The sequence below is a fragment of the Anolis carolinensis genome, chromosome 5 (genome assembly GCF_035594765.1).
Source record: "Anolis carolinensis isolate JA03-04 chromosome 5, rAnoCar3.1.pri, whole genome shotgun sequence".
NCBI classification, from domain to species: Eukaryota; Metazoa; Chordata; class Lepidosauria; order Squamata; family Dactyloidae; genus Anolis; species Anolis carolinensis.
Window position 1 is genome coordinate 155,690,353 of NC_085845.1, and position 24,373 is coordinate 155,714,725.

The 24,373-nt window shown below is 36.9% G+C and overlaps 1 protein-coding gene across 4 annotated transcripts in view; it reads right to left on the reverse strand.

The window, feature by feature from the left end:
- Positions 1-3,543: 3,543 nt before the first annotated feature.
- Positions 3,544-24,373, reverse strand: part of osbpl8 (oxysterol binding protein like 8) — a 103,722-nt gene continuing 82,892 nt past the window's right edge. For all 4 annotated transcript variants that reach the window (XM_062980868.1, XM_062980870.1, XM_062980869.1 and 1 more), the window contains 14 exons: positions 23,684-23,909; positions 22,708-22,892; positions 20,582-20,663; positions 19,381-19,479; positions 18,324-18,420; positions 18,011-18,109; positions 16,123-16,220; positions 14,555-14,644; positions 12,898-13,034; positions 12,141-12,326; positions 10,293-10,380; positions 9,594-9,693; positions 9,241-9,343; positions 3,544-8,110 (listed from right to left, as the gene is read on the reverse strand). In XM_062980868.1, coding sequence (XP_062836938.1) covers positions 7,975-8,110; positions 9,241-9,343; positions 9,594-9,693; positions 10,293-10,380; positions 12,141-12,326; positions 12,898-13,034; positions 14,555-14,644; positions 16,123-16,220; positions 18,011-18,109; positions 18,324-18,420; positions 19,381-19,479; positions 20,582-20,663; positions 22,708-22,892; positions 23,684-23,909 — 1,726 coding nt within the window. In that variant the 3' untranslated portion in view covers positions 3,544-7,974. The remainder of the gene's footprint in view (positions 8,111-9,240; positions 9,344-9,593; positions 9,694-10,292; positions 10,381-12,140; positions 12,327-12,897; positions 13,035-14,554; positions 14,645-16,122; positions 16,221-18,010; positions 18,110-18,323; positions 18,421-19,380; positions 19,480-20,581; positions 20,664-22,707; positions 22,893-23,683; positions 23,910-24,373) is intronic.

The following is a 24,373-nucleotide window of genomic DNA, read 5'->3' on the forward strand; positions in this document are numbered from 1 at the left end:
CCTGATCTTAGAGTTTTTTAAAATAGTGGTAGCCATATTTTTTTCATTTTCATGGTTTCCTCCTTTCTGTTGAAATTGTCCACATGATTGTGGATTTCGATGGCTTCTCTGCGTAGTCTGACATGGTGGTTGTTAAGAGTGGCCCAGCATTTCTGTGTTCTCAAATAATAGGCTGTGTCCAGGGTGGTTCAGGTGCTGCTACATCCCTTCTTTTAGCCCCCTCCAGCTCCCAGAGGGTTACATTGAAGAATTAATGCAGTTTGATACCACTTAACTGCCATGGCTCAATGCCATGAAATCGTGGGAGCTGTCCTTTCACAAGGTCTTTAGCCTTCTCTGCCAAAAAGTGCTGGTGCCTCACCAAACTGCAACTTCCAGGAACCTACAGCATCGGGCCATGGGCGTCTAAAGTGGGATCAGATTGCATTAATTCTACAGTGTAGATCAGGCATGGGCAAACTTTGGCCTTCCAGGTGTTTTGGACTCCAACTCCCACCATTCCTAACAGCATCAGGCTCCTTCCTTTTCCCCCTCAGCTACTTAAGCTGCGGGAGAAAAGGAAGGAGCCTGAGGCTGTTAGGAATGGTGGGAGTGGAGTCCAAAACACCTGAAAGGCCAAAGTTTGCCCATGCCTGTTGTAGATGCATCCTTTGTGAACCTTTCCCTATCCTCTTCAGACAAGGATTTGAATCCCTTGCTTGCCCATTGGGAAGCCACTAGTTGGCCTTGGGCAAGTCACATTGTCTCGGCCTCTGAACAAATCTTGCCAAGAATACCCCAGGATGGGTTGGTTCTCTTCAGGGTTGCCACAATTCATCAGGCACACAACCACAATCAATTCTGAAAATGTGTAGACACCTCAGGCCATCGTTCAGTGGTTCTCAACCTGTGGGTCCCCAGGTCTTTTGGGACTACAACTCCCAGAATTGCCATCCAGTTTACCAGCTGTTAGGATTCTGGGAGTTGAAGGCCAAAACATCTGGGGACCCACAGATTAAGAACCACTGCCATAGTTTAAGCCTCCTGCACTGGGGAAAAATATTGAGGAAGAGCATACCGCTTTCTCGTCCCCAGCCTCCCCTCAGAGTCTGCAAACAGTAACCGGAAGTAAAGAGCAGCCAATAGTTCTTTCTCCCACCCTGACCTTCCACAGATAGATAAACCTCCCTTGCCTAGTTTCCAACAGAACTCACAACCCCTGAGGATGCCTGCCATAGGTGTGGACGAAACGTCAAGAGAGAATGCTTCTGGAACATGGCCATACAGTCCGGAAAGCTCACAGCAACCCAGCGATTCTTAGACTTTGAGTCTTCAGGTGTTTTGGACTTCAGCTCCCATAATTCTTGAATGATGGTAAAGCAGCCTGAAGCACCCTATAACACTCTCACAAATGGGCAACTAAAATAGCAGTCTTTGCTAACAGGATATGATTTTATTTTCCTGCAATACAACAGAGGTCTGTCATGATGGGAAATTAACTCCCAGCAGGTAACAAACTCAATATAAAGGCAGTTTGTTTTTTCATGTCAGAGTGACTTGAGAAACTGCAAGTCACTTCTGGTGTGAGAGAATTGGCCATCTGCAAGGACATTGCCCAGGGGACGCCCGGATGTTTGATGTTTTGCCATCGTTGTGGGAGGTTTCTCTCCTATCCTTGCATGGGGAGCTGGAGCTGACAGACAGAGCTCACTCTGCTCTCCACATTTGAACTGCTGACCTGGCGGTTAGCAGTCCTGCTAGCACAAGGGTTTAACCTATTGCGCCACCAGGGGCTCCATAAAGACAGTGGAGCACCAGGGGAAAAAAAGTTCTTTTTGTTAGATCTCTTCTTACACATCCAAAAACAATTTGTCACATGGTAGGGTGAAAAGAGAAAGCTTTAGTTCTTGGTAGTTTGGGTAACATAATAATGCACCCTCTTTGGCAATTAGAAGTAGGGCCTGATCTAATTGTGCACTCACTCTTTCAAAGCAGTAACAGAAAGCAGCTGCAACCTGTTTTTTCTTGAATTTTTGCTCTAAACCCTTTTATGATTCCCACGAGTAAGCTACCATGAATGATGTTTTGCCTGGATCCAGAGAGACGGTCTGAGAGAGAAGGACAACAGACATCTCATAACTTGTAATAATTCACTTTTATGAAGGAAATTTGTTGCTGCACATCTGCGCATGTACAGAAACTGACCCAAGTCACTGGCCTATCAGATTGAACTCTGGCTCCCCAAACTCAACATCACAGATCTTCCTGGGACAAACAATAATACAAATGGCTTTGTGTATATCTTACTCATTCTGCATGGGTTTCTCTTCTGGTATCAGTCACTGATTGAGGTTTCAGGATGAGAAACTCCCTCCTGGGCACACAGAAGACTGGGCGACTTGGAAGGTGCTGAACAAATTGCGCTCTGGCACCACGAGATGCAGAGCCAACCTTAAGAAATGGGACCACAAAGAGGAGTCCATGACATGTAAGTGTGGAAAAAAAGCAAACCACAGACCACTTACTACAATGCACCCTGAGCACAATGGAGGGCCACATGCACAAATGGAGGGCCTTTTTTTTTTTTGAAAGGAGGGAGGGCCAAAATGGAGGGTCTTCTTACAGTGACACCAGAGGCACTTGAAGTGGCCAGCTTCTGGTCAAAGGTAATTTATAAAATACTGTACATTATAACTGTATTCTCAATTTGCAAGAGGATTATGCTTTTTAAACCAGTAGCTCCTAAATTCTGGTCCTCCAGATGTTTTGGATTGCTCCCAGATTTCCTAAGTATTGGCCAAGTTTGCTGGGGACTCTGGGAGTTGAAGTCCAAAACATCTGGAGGACCAAAGTTTGGGAGCCATTGGTTTAGGTTTAGAGAGAAGGATGCTTTGTTTCAGACTGACATGACTAGAACTAATTTCAAGATTGATTAGTGTAAATATTAGATGATCTTTTTTTCTCTGTTCAATCTATTTCTCTGTGTTGATCTATCTTGAATCAATATAACACTGAATTACTTATGAAAGCTGTTTGCAAAGTAACGATCTATCTCACATGATTGTATACCAGCACCCCATGCACAGTGTATTGAAGGAAAAGTAATGGCAATTTGCAAATACGACATTGCTATTCCCTTCATTGTAAGTAAGCTCTGCAGACTGGGATTTCTTATGTCCTCCATCTTTAAAATACTGAACACAGTGATACTATTCTTAAGTAGACAAAGGTGGTTTCCAGAATATTTCTGCCTCATCAGAAGAGTGAGAACATGTGCCTTTCATAATTTGAAGAGGAAGCTATCCACAGCTATTCTTGATCTATGCACCATGTTTCCTATGAATGATGTGGGAGAAATTACTCAAATCACATACCAGTGGTTCTCAACCTGGGGTTCCCTAAATATTTTTGGCCTTCAACTCCCAGAAATCTTAACAGCTGGTAAACCAGCTGAGACTTCTGGGAGTTGTAGGCCAAAAACATCTGTGGACCCCAGGGTTGAGAACCACTGCATTATACTAAATGACTGGTGAGAGGTTTTAATTCACACAATAACTCAAAGTATTGTTTTGATCACAGCTCTTTATTCTAGTTCTTTAATTGTACAAAACTACTGACCAGTGCTAGAACTTTAAATTTATAAATGGCCTTTTAAACAAGTCGTTGAACTGAACCGTACACAAAGCATGCAACACACAATTTCCCGTTCTTTCAAAAGAATGACTCGTTTGTTTTATCACACTGCATGCAGCATGATTTTTTTAAAAAAAAAATACAGTGCAACACCAACAATGCTATTTTACATGATATGCAGAAACAAACAAAAACCTTCTAGGAAGAGGGTTTCCTATGTATAAATCTGAATAGGTGCATTCACATTCACATTTTGTCATCACTTCTGGCTTTCTTTAGATATTTTTTAATTCATTGGACTAACACCGGTCCTATACAGCTGTAGTACAACAAACCATTTTCAGTTTAAAAAAGTGTAACAGTATAAAAATCCAAGCAATGTGTTAAAATAAAAAGAGAAGGGGGAAGTGTAAAAAAACATTAGTGGAAGTTCAGAATCTAGAAGGAAGTGAAAAGAGTTCAAGACTAACAGAAGGTCGTATATTTCAAAAGTGCTTTCCAGACTTGAGCCAAAGTTTAAATCCATAAAATGTGCTTTTGGGTCACACAAGGAAGTATAATTTTTCCAAAGGTTTTAGCAAGAGTTCAATACAAATTTTCTTTTGATCTTCAACCATATCCCTTAAAAGAGTATTTTCTTAGAATGGTTTTAATCCATAAAAACAAATGTGAAGCCAAAATTGTCTGTCTGTGATGTTACGGTTTTCATTATGGCTATTTTTGTGATATCACAAACAAAGAGTTGTGGCTTCGTTGTACAAGAATGAATGTTCCACAACATGGAGATCTTGTTGATTCTAGTTATTTTTAATTACTGACTGTGAAAAAACCCTGATGTGCCATACTTTTTTTAAAAAAACATTTGTTCTGAAAGTTAATATTGGAAATATAAAAACTTTCAGACAATAGCTATGGCACAATCTTCATAACATCTTTTTATATACAGACCTCACCTATGTGTGAACTCCATCAAGGCACTATTACAATACTCAAGTATCTGATGGCCTGCTCTCAAAAGATACCCCAAAACTGAGGATAGAGGAGAAATACATTTATCATTCAGTTCAGTAGTTAACAATTCTATTTACAATAGGATAAAAACCACAAGACAATACAGCAGTTAAAGCAGATGACTATCACAATGGAAGATGAGACAAAAGTAACTGAACTCTCGTTCCATTTCATTAACATTGAATTGGCAAGATTCCCCTTCCCCCCCCCCCCCCCAAAAGGCACAGGTGGGCAGTGAACTGTAAATAGTAAGATCATTATACAGATTAGCTGTCTGAGTGAAGTTTTCATGAAAAGCAAGCATGCTGTATATCTAAGAGATGCCCAATAATAGGTAACAACTAACCTATCATATGAGATACAAGAAACACTATATATTGCCAGGACTCCATTATACACACAACACATTTTTATAGTTATGTTCATAGTAATGGTTACAGGGTATATTAAAGGCTTATAGTGCATTTAGTTTAAACAAACAGCCATGAATATGGCGTTAACAAGCAATTCTGAATATTTTCTACTTATGTACAAGTAGGACCATACACAATCAAGTGAAAAATCAAGTGCTTTTCTTTAAATACTTAACGTTACCAAAGAGCCCTTGCCTTCGAGTTCTACAAACTGTACAATCACAGTTTCCTTACAGCTTTGTGCAGAAAACAGTCAATCTGAAGGAATTTAAGGTCATGACACATGGCTAAATATTATATATGAACAAACATTTCATAAACCAAAGCCACATTCAACCATATAATATAAAAAGTAATCAGGCAACAAGTTCTTTTTTCAGCATCAAATGGGCCAAACTAGGAATTTAGGCATTATAAGCTGTGCTTTTCTGTGTCTGACACAGAAGACAACAATACTTGTAATGTAATGCTGTCACAGAAAGTTTAAGAACCATATGCTTTCTTAAAATAAGAAATGCCTAATACTCTGATGGAGAGAAAACAACCCTTCAGGTGTTGCACTGCAACTCCTACTAACGTAACCTTCACAGTTAAAAGGCAAGGGCTGAAGTCTAACATAATTCCTCATTACTACCCTAAAAAAAGCAATGCTACAATTTATGTAGCTATGCCTCACAAAGTATATTCACATACAGAAAGGGGAGAAAGCAGATAGAGACAAAGTATGATATACATCAGGCATGGGCAAACTTCGGCCCTCCAGGTATTTTGGACTGCCAGCTGTTAGGAATTGTGGTTGCTCAAGTCCAAAACACCTGGAGGGCCGAAGTTTGCCCATACTTGGTATACATCGACATCAGTGGATGGGGCCAAAGCAGCAGAAGCAACTTAAATATAACTGACAGCTGTTGCATGAAGCTAGTTATTCCAAATGCTTACCAATAAATACAAAGCAGGACAAAAACTTACTTTCTTCTGCTATCATATTTCTTTACTATAACTATTTTAATGAATTACGCAGCATTTTAGAAACTACATAATAATCTATAGAACTGAAGAAACGTTGTTCATTGTATCTCAGGCTTGTAAGAAAAAAAAGGATTTGGCAAAAAGTCCACAAGGCAAAAAAAGAGGGGGAAATTGAGACCATCTAAACTTCCAAATTAGACTCATTTATTAAAATGTGTATTTCTAAAGATTCTAAAGATATCCAAATAATAATCAGAAATACACATCTCAATAAATTTGTTTAATTTGAAAGCAAGCATTTTATTTTGATAACATCATTTTGGGCTGTAGAAAAACACACATTTTTTTTTTAAAAAAAGATACCGAAATCCAAACTGAATAGGAGAACTTATTTTTGTCATAACAGAAGGCTGAAGATTTCTGCAGTACTGTGTGTTATCATGCATATCTAATTATTATTATCCTTGTCACGTAAACAGAATAGAAGGGCTAATACAAGCTAAAACTGATCTACCTTCCAAAATGTAAGCGTTAAGAGTTCACTCTAATTTACAGGATGGAGGTTTTCATTTACAGAAACACCTTATCAAACCTATGTTTTACAGTACTGTGCGCTCCATTAATGTGCTAAGATCTGGGGAAACAAAAACATCATTAAAAATTGCTAATGCTGCTAAATAGGCTTTGAGTGGCAGATTAACTAGAACTGGCCCGTAATTCTTCAACATATGGGAGTGTTATGCAAGCCTGTATATTATAGCATAATTATTCAGATGCAATTACAATTGAATGGACTGACTTAAGCCCAATATTTAAAATATCACATGGTCTCATGTTAAGCATCCATGGGTCAAATCCAGAAAATCCTTTATATCATTCACTACAGTATGGTATCCTGTGGCCTACATATAGCCCAGGACAGCTTTGGTATAGCCTTCAAGCCTCTCGTTTTCCAGCAAAATATATTACAAAGTAAAAAAAAGTGCAATTCTGTTTCCAGAGGCCTCTAGAAGGCACCATTATCTCATTTCTACTTCTTTAGGTCAAGCAGCATTAGACAAGAAGCCCCAAATTGGTGAACAAATGGACCCAGATGTCACTTCTAGTTTCATCAAAATGGTGGTGGTGTGGGCTGTACACAGAGGACCCTTGGACACACCACTGCTGCCCAACCCTGCATTACAGCCCTTCCTTTTCTCATTCAAATAGTGACTCCATCACTGTCCCCCACCCTTTGCATCTAAACTTAAAGTATTTCTGGGTCTTTTGAAGCAATGTGTCAACAGGAGCTGCTATTTAGGAAGAGATGGGTACAAATACTACTGAAAAGATAAAGCTATTTGTGTACTACTCAGGACTGTTACAATCACTAACACTATGATCACACTCCATTTTCATAAACTAATGGAAACATCTGCCAAGTGACAATCACTGAAATGCAGCAGGGTTAGTGAAATGTTGGTGGACTAATATAGCTTAATATATTTAATGGTAACAAAGAGCTGAATAGCTTAATCTTTGTACAACTATATACTGACATCGCTGGATGGAATCTTCCTAATGAAGTAAGATCTCATTAAACTTTGAACACATATTGAACTTAAACTGGCCTTTGGGAAGTATGCGGTCACACTGAAAAGGATGCCATAATTGCTGAGAGTGACAATGTTGTATACTGGCATTTATCACTGGAGCCTAACCACACTTTAGAATATGCAAGGCAGTTTCCTAGTATATCAAAGATACAAAGAAAAAGGTACTGGCACATAAGCATCATCCATATCTTCTGGATAAGACAGAATATAACAGACACTGCCACGTGAGCACAAGCCTTTGAGGCAAAGGCCTACATCTTCACAGCTCTTGTGTTTTAGAAAATATTGCCTTATTTGAAGCCAACCCAAGCTTAAAATATGGTCCCACGAAGAACACAATCATTCCACTTCATATATTCTTCCATCCAGGCATTCTATTTAAACAAGTAATTGATCATAAGTTGCAGGAGAATCATCAGCAAAATGAAGACATAGTGCTTGAACTGAAAAAAGGTATTATCTTGTGGTGGCGGGCTGGTAGACATTCGGGTTCTCAGAGCAGTGATGTCCCTATAAGAAATGAAAACGAGTACAATAAATGTATAGATTCGCAATACTAAATTTGCACCAAAGTTGCAAAAATGCCATATACTGAATGTGTGGCTGTTGGATTGTTGCAGCAACTGAATAACTTAATAGCAAGATTCAAGGCTAAAGCAATAGCTTCTGTCAGTGTAACAGGACACAGTAGCTTTGGCAAAGTTTCTACACAACACAGAAAACCTATGGGACTCAGGGTATTCATTTCACCAGAGTTAGCACTAATCCTGTGGACCTCAAATTCAAGGTCCTGACACAAAAATCTGCTACGAAGTAACTTTTGTAAAATATGATTCTTTTGAATGTGATTAAAACAAACAAACACAAACAAAAAAAAACAAAGGACAAGACTGAACAGCAACAAAAAGTGGTTTTCCCTTAACTGGTAGACTCCCATTCAATTTAAGCAGCTTGGGTGAGAAGTACACATTGACTCTTTATGAAGCCAAGTAAAACATTATGATGCCAAGTAAAACATTTTAGGTCTAAGTAGCAAACTGATTTTTCATTTGTTGAATTTACTGTAATTATGAAATTATAGAAAAAGCAAACAAACTTTAAGCTCAGATAAAGCATTTATAATAATGCATGAGCACCTGCAGTTTATATCAACATGAATTTCATCCTATATCTAATGTCTTAAGAATCAGTTCACACAGTCCTCTGTAGGTACCAAAGTCATTGTAAAATGGTACAGTACACTCTTCCTCCATTCCAATAAAACACAGAAAAAACTATGAAGACAATAAAGTGAATGAATTCCTATCTCAATCCACAGATACAAAGAAACTGGTCAGAGACAGCTCATAATCACAAAAAAGTCTGATTCTCACCTTGAAAAAAAGGAATCTTATATGTTGATTTCTGTGTAAATTAGAGTTGCTTATTTTAAAATGGATGTGATCAACTGTGGCTCTCCAGATGCTTTTGGATTGCAACTTGCATAATCTTTCACCACTGGCTAGACTGACTAGAGTTGATGGGAGTTGTGAGCCAAAACTAAATCACGGTCTACAATTGCTCATCAATTTGAAACCAAACACTTACGGTAATAACAAAAGGTATTGTAAAACAACCAACCAAAACAATCAAAATCCTACCTCCGTATGTCTTCCTGCGTCTCCCTTATAGATTCAATGGCACTTTGCAATTCAATAAGATCAAGGGTCTTCTTTCGGACTCTTGTACTATGTGTGAGTTGTGCTTCAAAAGTAATTCAAAGAATGTATAAGGATATAAATCATGTACATTACACCAAAGAGCTTTTAAAAATTCCCAAAATAAAACAAGTTCTCTCCCTCTCTTTTTTATAAGTCAGAGCACAAAAACTCAGTCCTCAAATCATGCTACAGCACAAAATGAAAACAAAGTAATAGCATGTGTTTAATGCACTCACAATAAATGTAGCAAAAAACTGAAAAAGGGTAGGACAATGAACAGATACACTGCTCACCTTCACTGCCAGATGAGTCCTGATTATCAGGTTCCGGTGAGGAGAAGCCACACTCCCCTTTCTTTGACTTTGCAGACCGCTTTATTTTTGCAACACTAACCTGAAATTAATCAATGTACAATGCTCATCTGCTCAGAACAAAATATACTCAATGGAATTATAAAAGCACTGAAGAAAGAAGTCAGGGTGGATATTTTATCTGATTTCCCCTTTTTCTGAAACTTCTGGTTCCAACTCTCATGGTGTCCTAGAAGACTGGGAAATTGTGAAGGACATGGGGAAGGGGACACAGTGCCCTTCCATTTATACAGTGGGCAGCCTGGATCCACCATAACTAGATAAAAGAATGGCTGTAGTACAATGGCAGATTGAAAATTTGCTTTGAAACGACAGGCAAGAAAAGTGATAATTGAGGACAGGAAGGTGTTAAGTTATTAACACTGCTTACCAACTAAACTGATCATGTTTTAAAATAAAACTACAATATTTCAACTACTTTTATTCAGTTACTCAATACACAATTTTGACTAGTCACCTATGAGATATGGCTACTGTAAAGATTTCACTATGACCTTGTCATCAGAACAGAAAGTAACACAAATGTTCCAAATCTGAATCCTAACGTAAATATTTCATTCTTTCCACCCCATTTAATACAGCAGTTGACCAAAAACAACCATTGCTACCACAAGAGCATACCATTGGTGTCCGGTGTTTGACCTTTGTTTGAATGGCACCACCTTTTTCAAACTGTATCATATCATTCAGTGGATCCCATGGTCTTGTGCTGTGGATGACAAACAGCACAACTTAAGACAGAACAATAAAGATGCTGTTTCAATCTTTTACAGACATTTCAAGAGTATATCGTTTGTTGGTATTGCGTGCCTCCAAGTCATTTCCGACTTATAGGGACCCTAAGGCAACCCTATCTTGAGGTTTTCTTGGCAAGATTTGTTCAGAGACCTTCCTCTGAGTATGAATGAGTGTGACTTGGTGTGCCATTGCCTTCCTCTGAAGCTCAGTATGCCTTGCCCAATATCATCCAGGGGCTTTTCATGGCCAAGTAGGGATTCAAATCCTAGTCTTCCAGAGACCAGAATAGCTCTCAGAAAGGGTATTAACAAGTGGCAAGGGGGAACATGGATGGTTGCAATCTGACAATTCCACTTTTTCTGGGTAGGTTGTTTGCAAGGGTCAGAGTAAAAGATCTTCCTGTCTCACCAGGCAATAATCCTTTGGATCAGAAATGTACAACAAACATTAGAAACATTTCTACCTCTGAAAGATTCTGGATCCAAGAGATTATGCAGATTAGGCCTGAACAGCTTGTAGCTCTCCAGGTATTTTACACTTGATCTCTCAGAATTCCTGACCATTGAAGCAGCTGGGCAGGGTTTCAGGGAGTTGGAGGCACAAACACCAGGAAGGCCACAGGTTGTGTAGGCCTGATGTACAGCAACTCAAGAGTAAAACCTATGCAACTATGAGCAAAAGGGAAAAAAATCACAAAAGTGAGTGAAATTTAAACAATCAGAGAATCAGATCTCTTCTTTTCCCTCTTCCTCAAATTTAAAACAAAAATCTTAAACAAGCAGCATATAAAACCCAGATGAAACCTACATGTCAGTATGTATAGCCCCCCCTCTTTTTAAAAAAGTAGCAGTGATATGAACAGAAAAGTACCAGTTCCATTACAGTAAGGTGTTGTATCACTGGGAAATTCAATGAATAAAAGGGAACACAAATTTAAGTCATTTCAATCTCTAACACAAGACAAAAGTTTCAGCTGTTCAACCTCTATCTTCCATCATTAGTACTTACAACAAATGAAACCAGTCTTGTAGTGTCAAATATCTGTGTAAGAAGCACCCATTTTGTGTAAACAATATAGTTAAAGAGAAGCAAATTGGATACTGTAATGATGAGATCAATTCTGATCACAAGAACATAAAAAGAGATCAGACCAATCTAGTCCATTATTCTTACAGTAGCCAAGCAGGTTCTGCCCCAAAACAGAACATGAATGCAACACTACCAAACTAGTTGTATCCAACTTGTAATTACATGTATCACACCTTCAGGAAATTAAAAGGTAAAAGCATCTTCATAAAGGCCTTTTCGGTAAAAGAGAAAGTGGATATTTTCTTAAGAAGTCACATACTATATATTGTTTTGTAAACAAGATTTTCAATTACAATTCTTGACTAAGGCGAAATCAATTATCAGGTGTTTGTATATTGACACAAGTTAAGGTGATAGCTGCAGTACATTTGTGAGCCAAAAAAATATGTTGCATGCCATTTGAAAATTCTGAAAGTAGACCAATTGGTTTTTCTGCAGTAAAATAAATAAATGGGCATAAATGATACTATGCACAATCCAAGGCAAATTTAAAATACTGAATTTTAAAATCTGCCTTGGATAACAGCCATGATGCAGTAAGTGATTTTTTTCATTTTGTTTGCTTGTATCTTAAGTAAAGACGTACCTACAATGCACGCGCATGCGCGCGCCCACACACACACACAGACCTCTGTGACTCACTCTGCATATCTGTAAATCCATTCTCCTGTGAGTGGATCTGGCTCAAATAGCCTGCATATCCACTCTTCATCATGGGCTTTCCTTTCTTTGGCAGATTTTCTCTGAGCTTCCTCCAAAACATATTTTTCCTGAGTTGCTTCTGCTTGGTCCTTGTTGTTTATTGCTCGAGTCACATGTTGCCAAAGTCTATCAGATAAGAGCAACAAAGTTGCAAAAATTATTTTGACTGCATTGTCAGAACAGAGGTATTTGGTCATTTTTAAAAAGTGTGTTATTTCATTCTGTTTTGTTGTGGAATTCAGGGTGATTACATATATGTTCAAATGAAACTATTCTTGTTGGCACACAATTCCAATATAATAAAAACAGCTAATAACAATAATGGAAAAATCGGTTTTAACTGTTTATTTTTAATACTGTTAATATTTAATTCTTTTTAATATTTGTATTTTTTTAGGTTTTAAATCATATTGTTGGTTTCACTGTAAGTTGCTTTGAGTCCCCTTTTTAGAGAGAAAAAGCAGGGTACAAATAATAATACAAAAATCAATGTAATAGACTAAGAAAAAGACTAATGCATTAAAACATGTTAACTGTCAAGATTAAAAAATCTCTTTCTCTAGTTTGCTAGAGGTAAGTGATCAAATGTCTACATTCTTTTGATGGAACATTACTTCCATTCTGCTTCACCTTTCTGCTTCAGCCATTAACAAAATACTTCTTGCTGTGAGCTAATACAAGTTTAGAAGGAACTTACTTTGCCGACTCAAAGTCACTTTGCTCCTCAAACTTCACTGTGTGTCTTCTTAATCTGCACTGCCTGATTTCAGATGTTGGATTCCAGAATGTTGCTGAAATACCCGTCTTTTTGTCTCTAATAAAAACTTCACTGTCCTGCAATGTTTAACATATTGGATTACTTGAATAGCCAAAGAGTAAACAATTTTTACTGAGTCAATAAGAACAAATGTTTCCTTCAGAAAGACTCTTTTTGCAACTCAGAAGGCTGCTGTGCCAATTTGGCTAGAGCAGCAGAAAGTCACATCTGAAAATAGATCTTATTTCAAGAGCAAGGACTTGACTTAAGGGAATGGGTATATTCAGTTTCAGTTGTGCCCTGATGTTTGGTAAAATATAACCATTTTCAAAGTCTTTTGCCAACTGAGCATTAGTAGGATTTTACCTTTTCCCTGTAATCAGTTTCTACTGCTACAAGTGAAATTTTCCTGATGTCCTGTCTAGCCTCTTGTGCCTCTCCAGACTATTGTGACAACAATGGAACAATTTAATTTGTTTTACATTTGTAAGAATTTCAGGCAGGATATTACTACATAATACACTAGCCATGGTTGCACAGTATTTTGTAATAATTCCTAACAAAGCTCTGTTCAGATTTATCATGGAAAGGGCAAACTATTGATCAATGTTTTTTAATAATTTCATTGCCTTCAGACTGCAATGCTAATCAAGGAGCAGGCTGCCGGGGAAGTGTGGTTGGGATTCGGGGGGGGGGGGGGGGGGAAGATAAAGTAAATAATAAAATAATCTTCTGCTGTATTAGCATGGGACTAGGAAACTGCCACAAGCTGTTCCTGCTTGTGTACCTCATTAGTCAGCCATGATTTAATGAATCATTAGTGAACCTTTCACTTCAAAGTGAGTGGAGCAAAATCTATTATTTGTTCTTTTCACTTCATACTGGTTTTACTAGCTGCCTCTCTCTGGGTCCTTATGACTCAACTCTTACCCTATTTGCCCTCTCTTACATATATCTAAAGTTCATTTCCACACTTTCTTTTCCTTTAGAGTGAAAGTTCTGTATGCTAGAATCCAGAAGAATGAAACTGTTTATAAATGTATATAATTTTTGTGCTTTGATGTCCCAATAGAGGTCAATAAATTTCGGAAATGAAGGTGTCACAAGGAAACATGACTATCATACAAAGTGATATATCAAGTTAAGCTTTCTTCTCTCCGTTGACTCTTATTACATGTCCTGACATAAGCTTACTTTGGGGTTAGATTTTATGCCCTTCTCCATACATTGTTACAAAATATGTGCCACAATTTTGGGTAACAGGCAGAGTATAAATAAAGTATAAAATAATATTCAGCCCCACTCTGTAGCTCTGTGAGAACATGAAGAAATTGGTAGAAGCATTCCTGTTCAACATGTCCAGCTAGACTTACATAAGTATGCAGTTGCCACTTAAGAGGTGATATTCTGTATTTTAGGTTTCTGAAAACACATAGAATATTTAAATTTCAACATGATTGCAAATGATCATTATGGAGATCAGAGGATGTGCAATGGATACTAGCACTAAACGTTGTAATGCATCTAAATGTAAAAATACATTTTAAAGATCTGGCCAATATTTAACAAAAAAAAACAATGTAAGTGTACAACTTACCCAATGGCCTTCCAGGGTAGCTAGAACTTCTTTTCCCAGTTTAATTTTCCCCATTATTTGATTAACGTTGTCATTGTTGCCTAAAAAGGGCTATTGAAGATAAAAAGATTTATGTTTAAGATGCATAGCACTTCAGTTCTTTAGAAAACATTACAAACTGCTAGATTTCTGAAATCTCAGCTAAAATTATTTCAATGTTTTCTGTTGAAACTACTTAAAGTCATCCACAGAAAAATATTTGAAGAAAATTAAGTGTATGGCAAAAATTAAGCTGGGCATGACACCTTTCATGAAAAGGGTAGAGTAAGGTCCTACATCTACACATCTAGAGTAACCTCCTGTGGAAGTGCTTCCAAGTTATAGCCTGGATTCAGAGTTGTCCTCAGTAGAGTTTTTAGGCACTAGAGAAATGCTGGGAGAGGCAATTTTATATGAAGTGTCTTGCTTTTCAAATCTTTCAAAAATTATTCTAGAAGAAAAACCATCCAGAAAAACATGGAAGATACTATGGAGGAAGGAAGAATCAAAATCACCACAGCATCTTTTTCTTCTGAAGAAGAGCTTTAGTAGGACCATGAATCCCTTAGAGAATGGGAAGTACACTTCCATTTGTAGAAGGCCAAGTCCAGATATTAGAGAAGGACCCGAATTCTCTTTCATCTGTTTCTTTCATGGTTTTGTACCATTCCATCCATTTGGCACCCCACAAGAACAAAAGAAACAGTGAAATGAATTTTTAAAAAACGGCAGCCATTTGGTTGACTGATTTTCAGCGCTTGGCTGTAGGCCTTGGCTGGCAGGTGCTCAATGGCTCGTAGGCCCGGCTCATAGGGCCTGGCGCTCTGCTGCCCAAGGCCCAAAAAACCTTTTGTTTTCAGACCTTGGATGGAAAGACCCATTTGTATAGGCACCCGTTTCCATAAGTGGCGGATGGAAATGGAAATGGGGCCATACAAATGGCACAAATAGAAACAGTAAGTACCCTATATACTCGGGTATAAGCTGACCGAATATAAGCCAAGGCACCTAATTTTACCACAAAAACTGGGAAAGCTTATTGACTCGAGTATAAGATGAGGGTGGGAAATGAAGCAGCTACAGGTCAATTTCAAAAATAAAAATAGATATTAATAAAATTGCATTATTTGAGGCATCAGTAGGTTAAATGTTTTTGAATATTTATATAAAACTGTAATTTAAGATAATAAGACTTTAATAAAATAAGACTGTCCAACTCTGAATACCTATATACTTAAGTATAAGCCGACCTGAATAGAAGCCGGCCAGGACCCTCACTCAAGTGTAAGCTGAGAGGAGCTTTCTCAGCCCTAAAAAGGGGCTGAAAAACTAGGCTTATAATTTTATACAAATGCACAAGTCTACCAAATATGTCTTCTTGCATTTTCATTATGAGCAGAAACATAGTTTACTATTCAGCACAAATGTAACATTAGAAAATGTTCATGCCCATAATAATAAATGTATTGTTTAAAAGCATAGCAATCTGAATGTTAGTGTTTTCAAAAAATGTGACTACTCATTTTCCACCAATATATCCACCAACTAACCTTTAGTTTGAATTCAAGTGCTGCACTGTATCCAGTTTTCTCACATGCGATGTTAACAGTTCCTCCTAGCTCTAAAGTCAGTGTACCATAGAGAATTCCTGTAAGAAGCAGCAGCAATTTTATTTCTAGTTTTGTTACAATTTCATAGGGTACAAAACTTTCAATTTCTACTTATAACCAAAAAAGTACACAGAAAAACTCAAGCCATTCTGTTATAATTAATGACATCGTATTTAATTGATTATAAAAGCACAAGGGCAGGGAAAATATAACAGAAAGTGTACATTGATTAAAAAATGGAAGTACACAACCAGTGGGCAAACGCCGAACATAACTGGCCAGCAGAGGGACACATCTCTAAGTGATAAAATCCGTTATTCTAAGCTGCTATCAAGTCAGCGTCCTACAAAGATGCAAATCCTGAAAGGCTGGAGCCTTAATTCAGATCGGGCCATAAGGATCTGGCTTTCAAAGTCCACAGAAACTTGCAGATCATTTGTTTTAAAAAAAGTAAATACTAAGGTCTCAGAAGAGGATGGTCATGAAAAGGCTATATTCCAAAATATGATTTATATGGTTGCCTTATCTTCTCTGCCACTGCCTTTTACATTTTCAGATGTGCATTACTAGTCCACTTTCCTGTAAGTCCTCTTCCATTGCAACTTCTCTAATACCAACAGAATGTCTTCTAAATGACTCATCAGTAACTATAGTTCAAAATGTCCCACAGCTATCTCTTCGAGACTTGAAGCCTAAGCTTTTTTAGAAAACATATTGACTATTCAGTTTGGATTTTGTAACTAGGATTCAAGGAATCTACTTGATATATTCTCCATTAGTCAGTACAACAAGAAATGTAGGTCACACTATTAAGGACAAGTTGACTTTCTGCAATACAGCTCTGTATTTATTGGAAAACCTTTGTATTTTGGAATCAGGATCCAACATTGACACTTCTGCAGATTGAAAATGAATATATTTGCCATGTTAGCAAAGGACTAACTTACCATAAAAAGGACCATTGTTATTGTTGTTATCATAATCACTATTACTATTATTACTAAATCTTGATTCTCCGCTAAAGTAGGCTTTTCTCTTTTACTGATCACATGAACTGTAGCCAGCCTTTTAGGAATAAAATTGATTTTTATTGAAGTTGAGAACTACCTCCCTCCAATTATTTAAATTAGTAAACAATATTCTGAAATGTGGTTCCTTCAATAACAGGAGTATATGAAAAGGAATATTTGTTAAATAAAATCTGAGGGCCTTAAAATAATTTGGATCAGGCACCAGGTTCTAAAATGCATCGACTAATTCCTCAGTTTGTATACGCAGCTGACAAAAGAAAAAAAGAAAAAAGAACAATGCTTCTCACAAAAGACAGAAAAACCTAACTGCTATTTTTGTCCCCAGACCTTGGGGGACAGTGGAGATTTCTCTCAATTGAAATGCAGTCTGAATAAGAGCAGGAATTTCACTTCCCAATTCCTATCTTATCAACACCTTTCAATAGGTCAGAACACATTCTAACTCTTTCCTAGGCCCCCTGAGATTGTCAGAGGAATGGGGGAATTGCTAGCAACGATGGACAGAGGTTTGGCTAGTAAAGTCAAGTTCTTCTTTACAAATTCCTGGAAAATTTATTTATTTATTTACTTCATTTATATCCCGCCCTTCTCAACCCTGAGCAGTTTTACAAATTTTGTAAAGTTTTGTAAAATAGGCAGGAATTTGATGCCATAAATAAACATACAATACAATAAACAATTACATTAAAACCAAAGACATTAAAACAACATAATTTAAAACCAATTACTAAAATCATGCCAGCTAAAATCATAATCCAAGGCCATTCCACTTGTCATTTCACTAAACAAACATATACCTTTACAATGTGCATATGGCATATTCATTATATATTCCTCTCCTCTGTTTAGGAAAAGAAGTCGCCCTTCCCCTTCCAGAATGGCAGATAATGAGTTTCCTGAAAAAACAATAACATGGTAGATTCAAAGAAACATGTCCAAAAATGAACCAGATTTCTGTAAAGTGATGTTTCAAATCTTAACAAATTTCCAGCAATACATTCATCACTATTTTTATTCTACTTCCTATACAGATGTATCCTGCAAAAGCAACAATTAAATACAGAATACTCTCACAGACAATACAAAAATGGAGACCTTTGAAGAACTCACCATAAAATCTGGATTTGGCCAAAATATTTCCACTAAGGCAAAATCCATCCTTTCGGTTGCTTACATAAAAGGCAGATATGGGGGGATGATGAGATACCTGTCAAAATGTAATAAAGTTACAAACAAGCAAAAGAGTTAAGAATCTGATTTTTTCAACATTTATAGAAATGTGTGGCTATTCCACCACATCTAGGAATCTTTGACTACAGAATGTATGAACGTAAAGTCTGATATGTAAGAAAGTTATATCCAAACACTTCTCAAACTACCGTACAGTTCTCAATACACTCAATACTACATATAAAGTTACATGGCTCCTGCCTTCAGATGATCAAATCTTATTACATTTGCTCATGACCGATGTCAAAAGCCTCTTCATACCAAACTGAAAACCACCAGGCACATTTCTTTTCTTTTCTTTTCTTTTTTAAAATAATTTTTATTGAATTTAAAATTTTTCACACCAGGCACATTTCAACAAGTTTGCTGAGAGGTTTGTATTTACACTAGAAGAAATATCCAAAATCCCACACGTAATACTTTGAAACCAGTGGTTAACTAGGTAGATTTGTTACTAGTACAGAATGTGAAATGTGACACTGATGTTTCATTTGCAGCCCAGTCTATTAATTTCTCCTCTCTCAATCCATCAATTATAATAAAATCTTGAGTATTTTAATATGCTCAATACATTCTTTGTACGCAAATATATACATGATGCTTAATTCACCAGTCAGTTTTAAGCAGTTTTCTCCACCTCAGCTCACTTTGTTTTGCAGCTTGGCTTAGGAAAAGTAACAAATTTATTCAAAAATGTTGTGAAGGACAGGGAATCCCAAAGAAGAAATGGCAAGGGGAAGATTTAACCAATCCCAGAATGGAGCAGGAAAGGAAATAAATATAACACATGGATTGTACTGAATTATTATGAGACTAACATGCCAAATTCTACTTTAGATTTTTACTAATTGGGCAACATTGTGAGCAAATATAACATATGGAAGAAATGAAGAAAGCTAATTAAAAAAACAGACTTGTGTCATATTATTAGTAATACCTGTTCAGCAATATAAAAAGTCTTGCTATTGGTCTTTGGATGAACCCACAAGCAACGGAAGGTCTCACCAAGTATAGGATTGTAAGGTTTTTTAAGACCCTGAAAAGACAAATACATGTTTATATATACCATTTATAATTTCAAAAATCTCATCCAAATGTCCAAAGCATTTTTTTTTCAAATATTCTACAATTGGAGTCCAATGATGTCATACTTCACGGGGTACGAATGGACGGTACGAAATGGAAACACAAATGAAACAAAAGGAACAAATACTGCGCACATCTCTGTAAGGTTGTAAAGAGGTCATATGAGACAATACATATTGTAAATAAGAGTATGGCTGTATTAAAGATCAACCCAGAATGTACATAATAGTTAGAACAAGGATCTGAATCATTTGGCTATTTAGATATTGTTGGATGGCAGTTTTTGCCATTCCTTACTACTGGCTATGCTACTTAAGACCACTGCAACTTGTTTTCCAACATTCCCCATCCCTTACTTACAAAACAATGCATGGTTCTACTTGACCAGACTTTTCTACGTGAAGTGATTCATGAAAGCAACATAAAATATAAATAAATCAGTCATGGTTAAATAACTCCTGGTTAGAAACAAATCATTTTTGTATGGTACCAAAAAGTGGTGGGCCAGAAAGAAGGCACTACAATGTCCAAAGCTAAGGTGTTTTTTAAAAGAAAAAACCCTCTGAGATATACTGACCCATTTGTAACAATAGCTGGGGAAATGAATAATTTGTTATGAAAATAAATAAAGTATTCATTTTTAACTATAAGTATTCATTTATAATCTTTTCATACATGACATGGTAAAAATAGTTCTGGTGAAAATCATAGAAGAATAGAATTGGATGAGACCACATGGACCATCTAGTCCAAATCATACAGCAGTTTGCAAAGTCAGCTTGACTCCTAACACATTGCATTCTTAGCCATTCCAACACGATAGATCTGATGCTGAAATTTAAAATAACCACAAGCAAATAAAGGAAAAATTAGACAAAGAGAAACACTTTTAAAACAGATTTTTCACTAGATTTAGGATGATTGGGCAAAGAGAGACATTTCATATAGCCCACCATGGCAGCCTAGATCTTTTAAATACCGACATAAATATCCGATTATTTTTTCCATCACCACAGGATTATATTTGACTCAAAAAGTATTCAATGTGTTACCTTTGGCTTTTTGTAGAATCCCGACAAATACCATTTCACAACTTGTTTCATACGATTGTAAGCATTCTCTTCAAGGGCAGCTCTAGAATGAGATTCAACAAATTTGTGATCTACATTTAAGTAAAGCATAGATCAATCTTTGTCATGTCATATAAAGCTTGAACCTCTTTTTCAATTATTACCTAGGAAACAAATGCTAATATATTAGAAAATGCAGGGAAATCATAAATCTTCCCTAAGCTCAAGAACAGCAGCACTCAGCAACAGTTTTCTTGTGTATTGGTGTTCTTCAAACATTCATCTTGTCCAGTCACACATATGGGATCTGTGGCTTCATGGAACATATGGAATTTTTTAAAAGGGACTTCAGCATTCTACACATTCCCTCACAGAGAAAGGTTCTTTTCCCCTTTAGTACACCTAAATAATTAAAGAAATGCTCACTTCTTTCATGCAAAACTATTAAACATTTGCAGGGAAGGAGAAGAGTAGCCATGGTAGCCCACACTTTAGTTACATCTTGTATGGACTATTGCAACACTCGCTACATGAGGCTGCCTTTGAAGGTAGTTCAGAAGCTTCGACTAGTTCAGAGATTGGCAATCAGGTTACTAACTGGAGCGCTGTATAGGGAGAGAACCGCTCCCCTGTTACGGCAGCTCCACTGGCTGCTGGTCTACTTTCAGGCTAAATACAAAGTGCTGGTTATCACCTATAAAGCCCTAAATGATTCGGGCCCAGGCTATTTAATCAATCGTGTCTCTACATGCAAACCAAAATGGGCACTGCAGTCAGTGCAGGAGGCCCTCCTCGCAGTCCCACTTGTTGCTACTAGAGGTTTACAATAGGCTTTTTCTAAGTAACAGGGAGGATCAGAACCTTTTCTGTTATAGCTGCCACAAGTTAATTGGGTGTGTTATCAACTTCTGCATAAAACAAGGCACTAAGTTTGTAAGTTTTGAGCTTTGCATTTTAGCTTAGCTTGATGGCTCATTGAGAGCTGAAGAAGCTGTTGAAGTCGTTTGAAGTGCTGCTTATTTATGGAAGATAAGAACATTCTACTAATAACAAAGTAGAGAGACTATTGTTTGCAATGTGTTTGCGTGTCGTCATTTAAAGAAGACTCACCGGAGATATTGTTTATTATATTGTTTGGTGAGAACAACTCTTCTGTTTTGCTTTGTGTTTTTGTGCTACAGTGAATAGAACTAAAAAAAAATTTCTACTTTAAAGCAACAGACTCATGTGTATGTTTTATTTTTTATCACACTAAGAATAAAAGGGGCTGGGATATTCTGCGGGCTGCTATCATTATCCTGACACCATCCTGTTTCAAGTACGGCTGGTGGAGACGAGAGAGGTCGGTGATTCAAATCTGAGGAGAGGGGTGAGCTCCCCATTAGCCCCAGCTTCTGTCAACCTAGCAATTTGAAAACATGCAAATGTGAGTAGATCAACAGGAACCGTTTTGGTAGAAAGGTAACAGCGCTCCATGCTGTCATGTCGGCCACATGACCTTGGAGGTATCTACGGACAACGCCAGCTCTTCGTCTTAGAAATGGAGATGAGCACCAACCTCCAGAGTCAGACACGACTGGACTTAATGTCAGGGAAAACCTTTACACCTTTACTATTATTGTTGTTGTTGTATTTTCAAAGAAGTCAACTACTGGTAAGTGATATATTTTTCTAAACATACACAAAAAGGACCACTGAGCTTGGCCTACCCAGAAGGTGGTGCTGGAATTAAGACAACATCTATGCATCACCCTGAGATCTTGTGATATACAGCAGGATACAAATATATGAAATAAGAATCTGATGGATTATAGATAATGTTTTCCATTTTATTTTTAAAATACTATTTTATGAATACTGAATACTAAAAAAGAAAATAAAAAGATGGTTAACCTTCACTATCTGTAGTTTCTCAAGTTGCTCCTGACACGAAAAAACCCAAACTATCTTCCCAATAGCTTCAAGTTCTCCTTTGTGTAGCACACAGTACCCACTTCACATCAAAAATGAATTCAAATTTATAATTGATAGTTTTTGTTTAAAATAAGAAAAACTATGAGCTAACACATAGCCATTCTTTTTATTGCAAAATAATAAAATGAACTCACTCAGATAGGAAGTCCGCATGATAGTAGTAATCAGAGAGTTTGTCCAAGAATGAACGTGTTTCCAAAATAAATGTAGGAAGCACCACTTTAGAGAGATCCATTCCCGGCCGTACTTGTTTCAACAGTGTCCAGATCAAACTCTTATTCTCTTCTGATACTGTTTCTGTTTGAGAAGCTTCTCCTGCCTTCATCAAATACAAATCAGAATGTAGGAAGACTTGAACATTGACATAGCTAATACATTACTGAAAGATATCTGGCTTGATACACAATAATCCAAAATTCTTTCTATGTGTCCTCTTGTTTGTTTAAACATTAAATTTAGGCAAATTTTGGATGGCTCTCTAGAGACATTTTTTTCAACATACTTGTCTAACACAGACTTCTTTAAAATAAATAGCCTTGAGTATTCAACTTGACTGAGCAAAGGATAACATATAAGATGTGAAACACTTTACTCATGAATAAATCAGGGAATACTTGAGGAAAGGAATCATTAGACGATAGATGAACATTCATGGCCTGCAATAACCTTACAACTCCCAGATGAACAACTAGTTCCAGGTTTCTGTTTAGCCTTTTTTACTGCACTTGGTGATGTTTTTGCTTCTGATCAGAGCTATAGTTCTAGATCAGGTTTGTTCACCTTTGTGTTGCTCAACTAAAATTACATGGTACACAAACTGACTCTTTACATTTGTAATTGTCATGCCTTTCTAGCACTTTATCAGCACAACTTCTAATAGTTCTATTTGCTTTTTAAGGAGCTGGTTTACATTTAGATATACACTGACAACTTATTGATGATTCTAAAATTGTCGACCTTAAGAATATACAAAGACAATAAAAATAGCCACCTACACAAAACTATTTTGCAGTTCAATTACATTCAAACTGACACTGTCTTTCTCTTTCCAGTATGCTTCCAATTTAATTGAAATATACTCATTACAATTGTATAAAAACTATTTTTTACCTCACCAAGTTCTTCATGTGCTTCTTCTATGTAAGTCGTTTCCTTGACATGATCAGGTTCAGGGTCAATGTAAGAGTCGTCCTGCCGCTCTGATGTGTCAGAGTCGCTTTCTCCTAGGGCATCATTATCGGATTCATCACGATCATGATCATTTTCCCTATCCGATTTATCGGAATAGAGATCTGGATCTTTAAAGTGATGCCTTTCAATTTCACTATCGTTTAAACTAGATGGGGGTGGGAGAGGGAAGGAGATAGAAAAGTTTCAATTTTGGTGTTTCTCTGCTTCCGTTATATAATTTACTAAATAAGAAAATGTAAGATAACCTCTGTACTCAACTAATAGCTTTCTGATATTCTCCATTCAATAAACAAAACTCAATGAAGCTAAATTTATGGACTTTCCATCTTTTAATGGCTTTTAAGGAGAAATGTTGTCAACAAAGAATTAACAGGACAGAAAAATTGTTAAATTTGATTGTGTTAACTACTGAAAATTGATGCAAATTAATTTCTAAACCTTAATACATATTTATCAGTATCTTGTTTCTGGCATCTTTATTTTAAAATATCTATTTATATTCCTTAGCTCTATAGCATACCTTATCTCAGGGAGTATATCTTCTCCAACTGATTGAGGAGAAGAGTCCATACTTTCAAAGCTCACAGTATTCTAATATACATTTGGTTT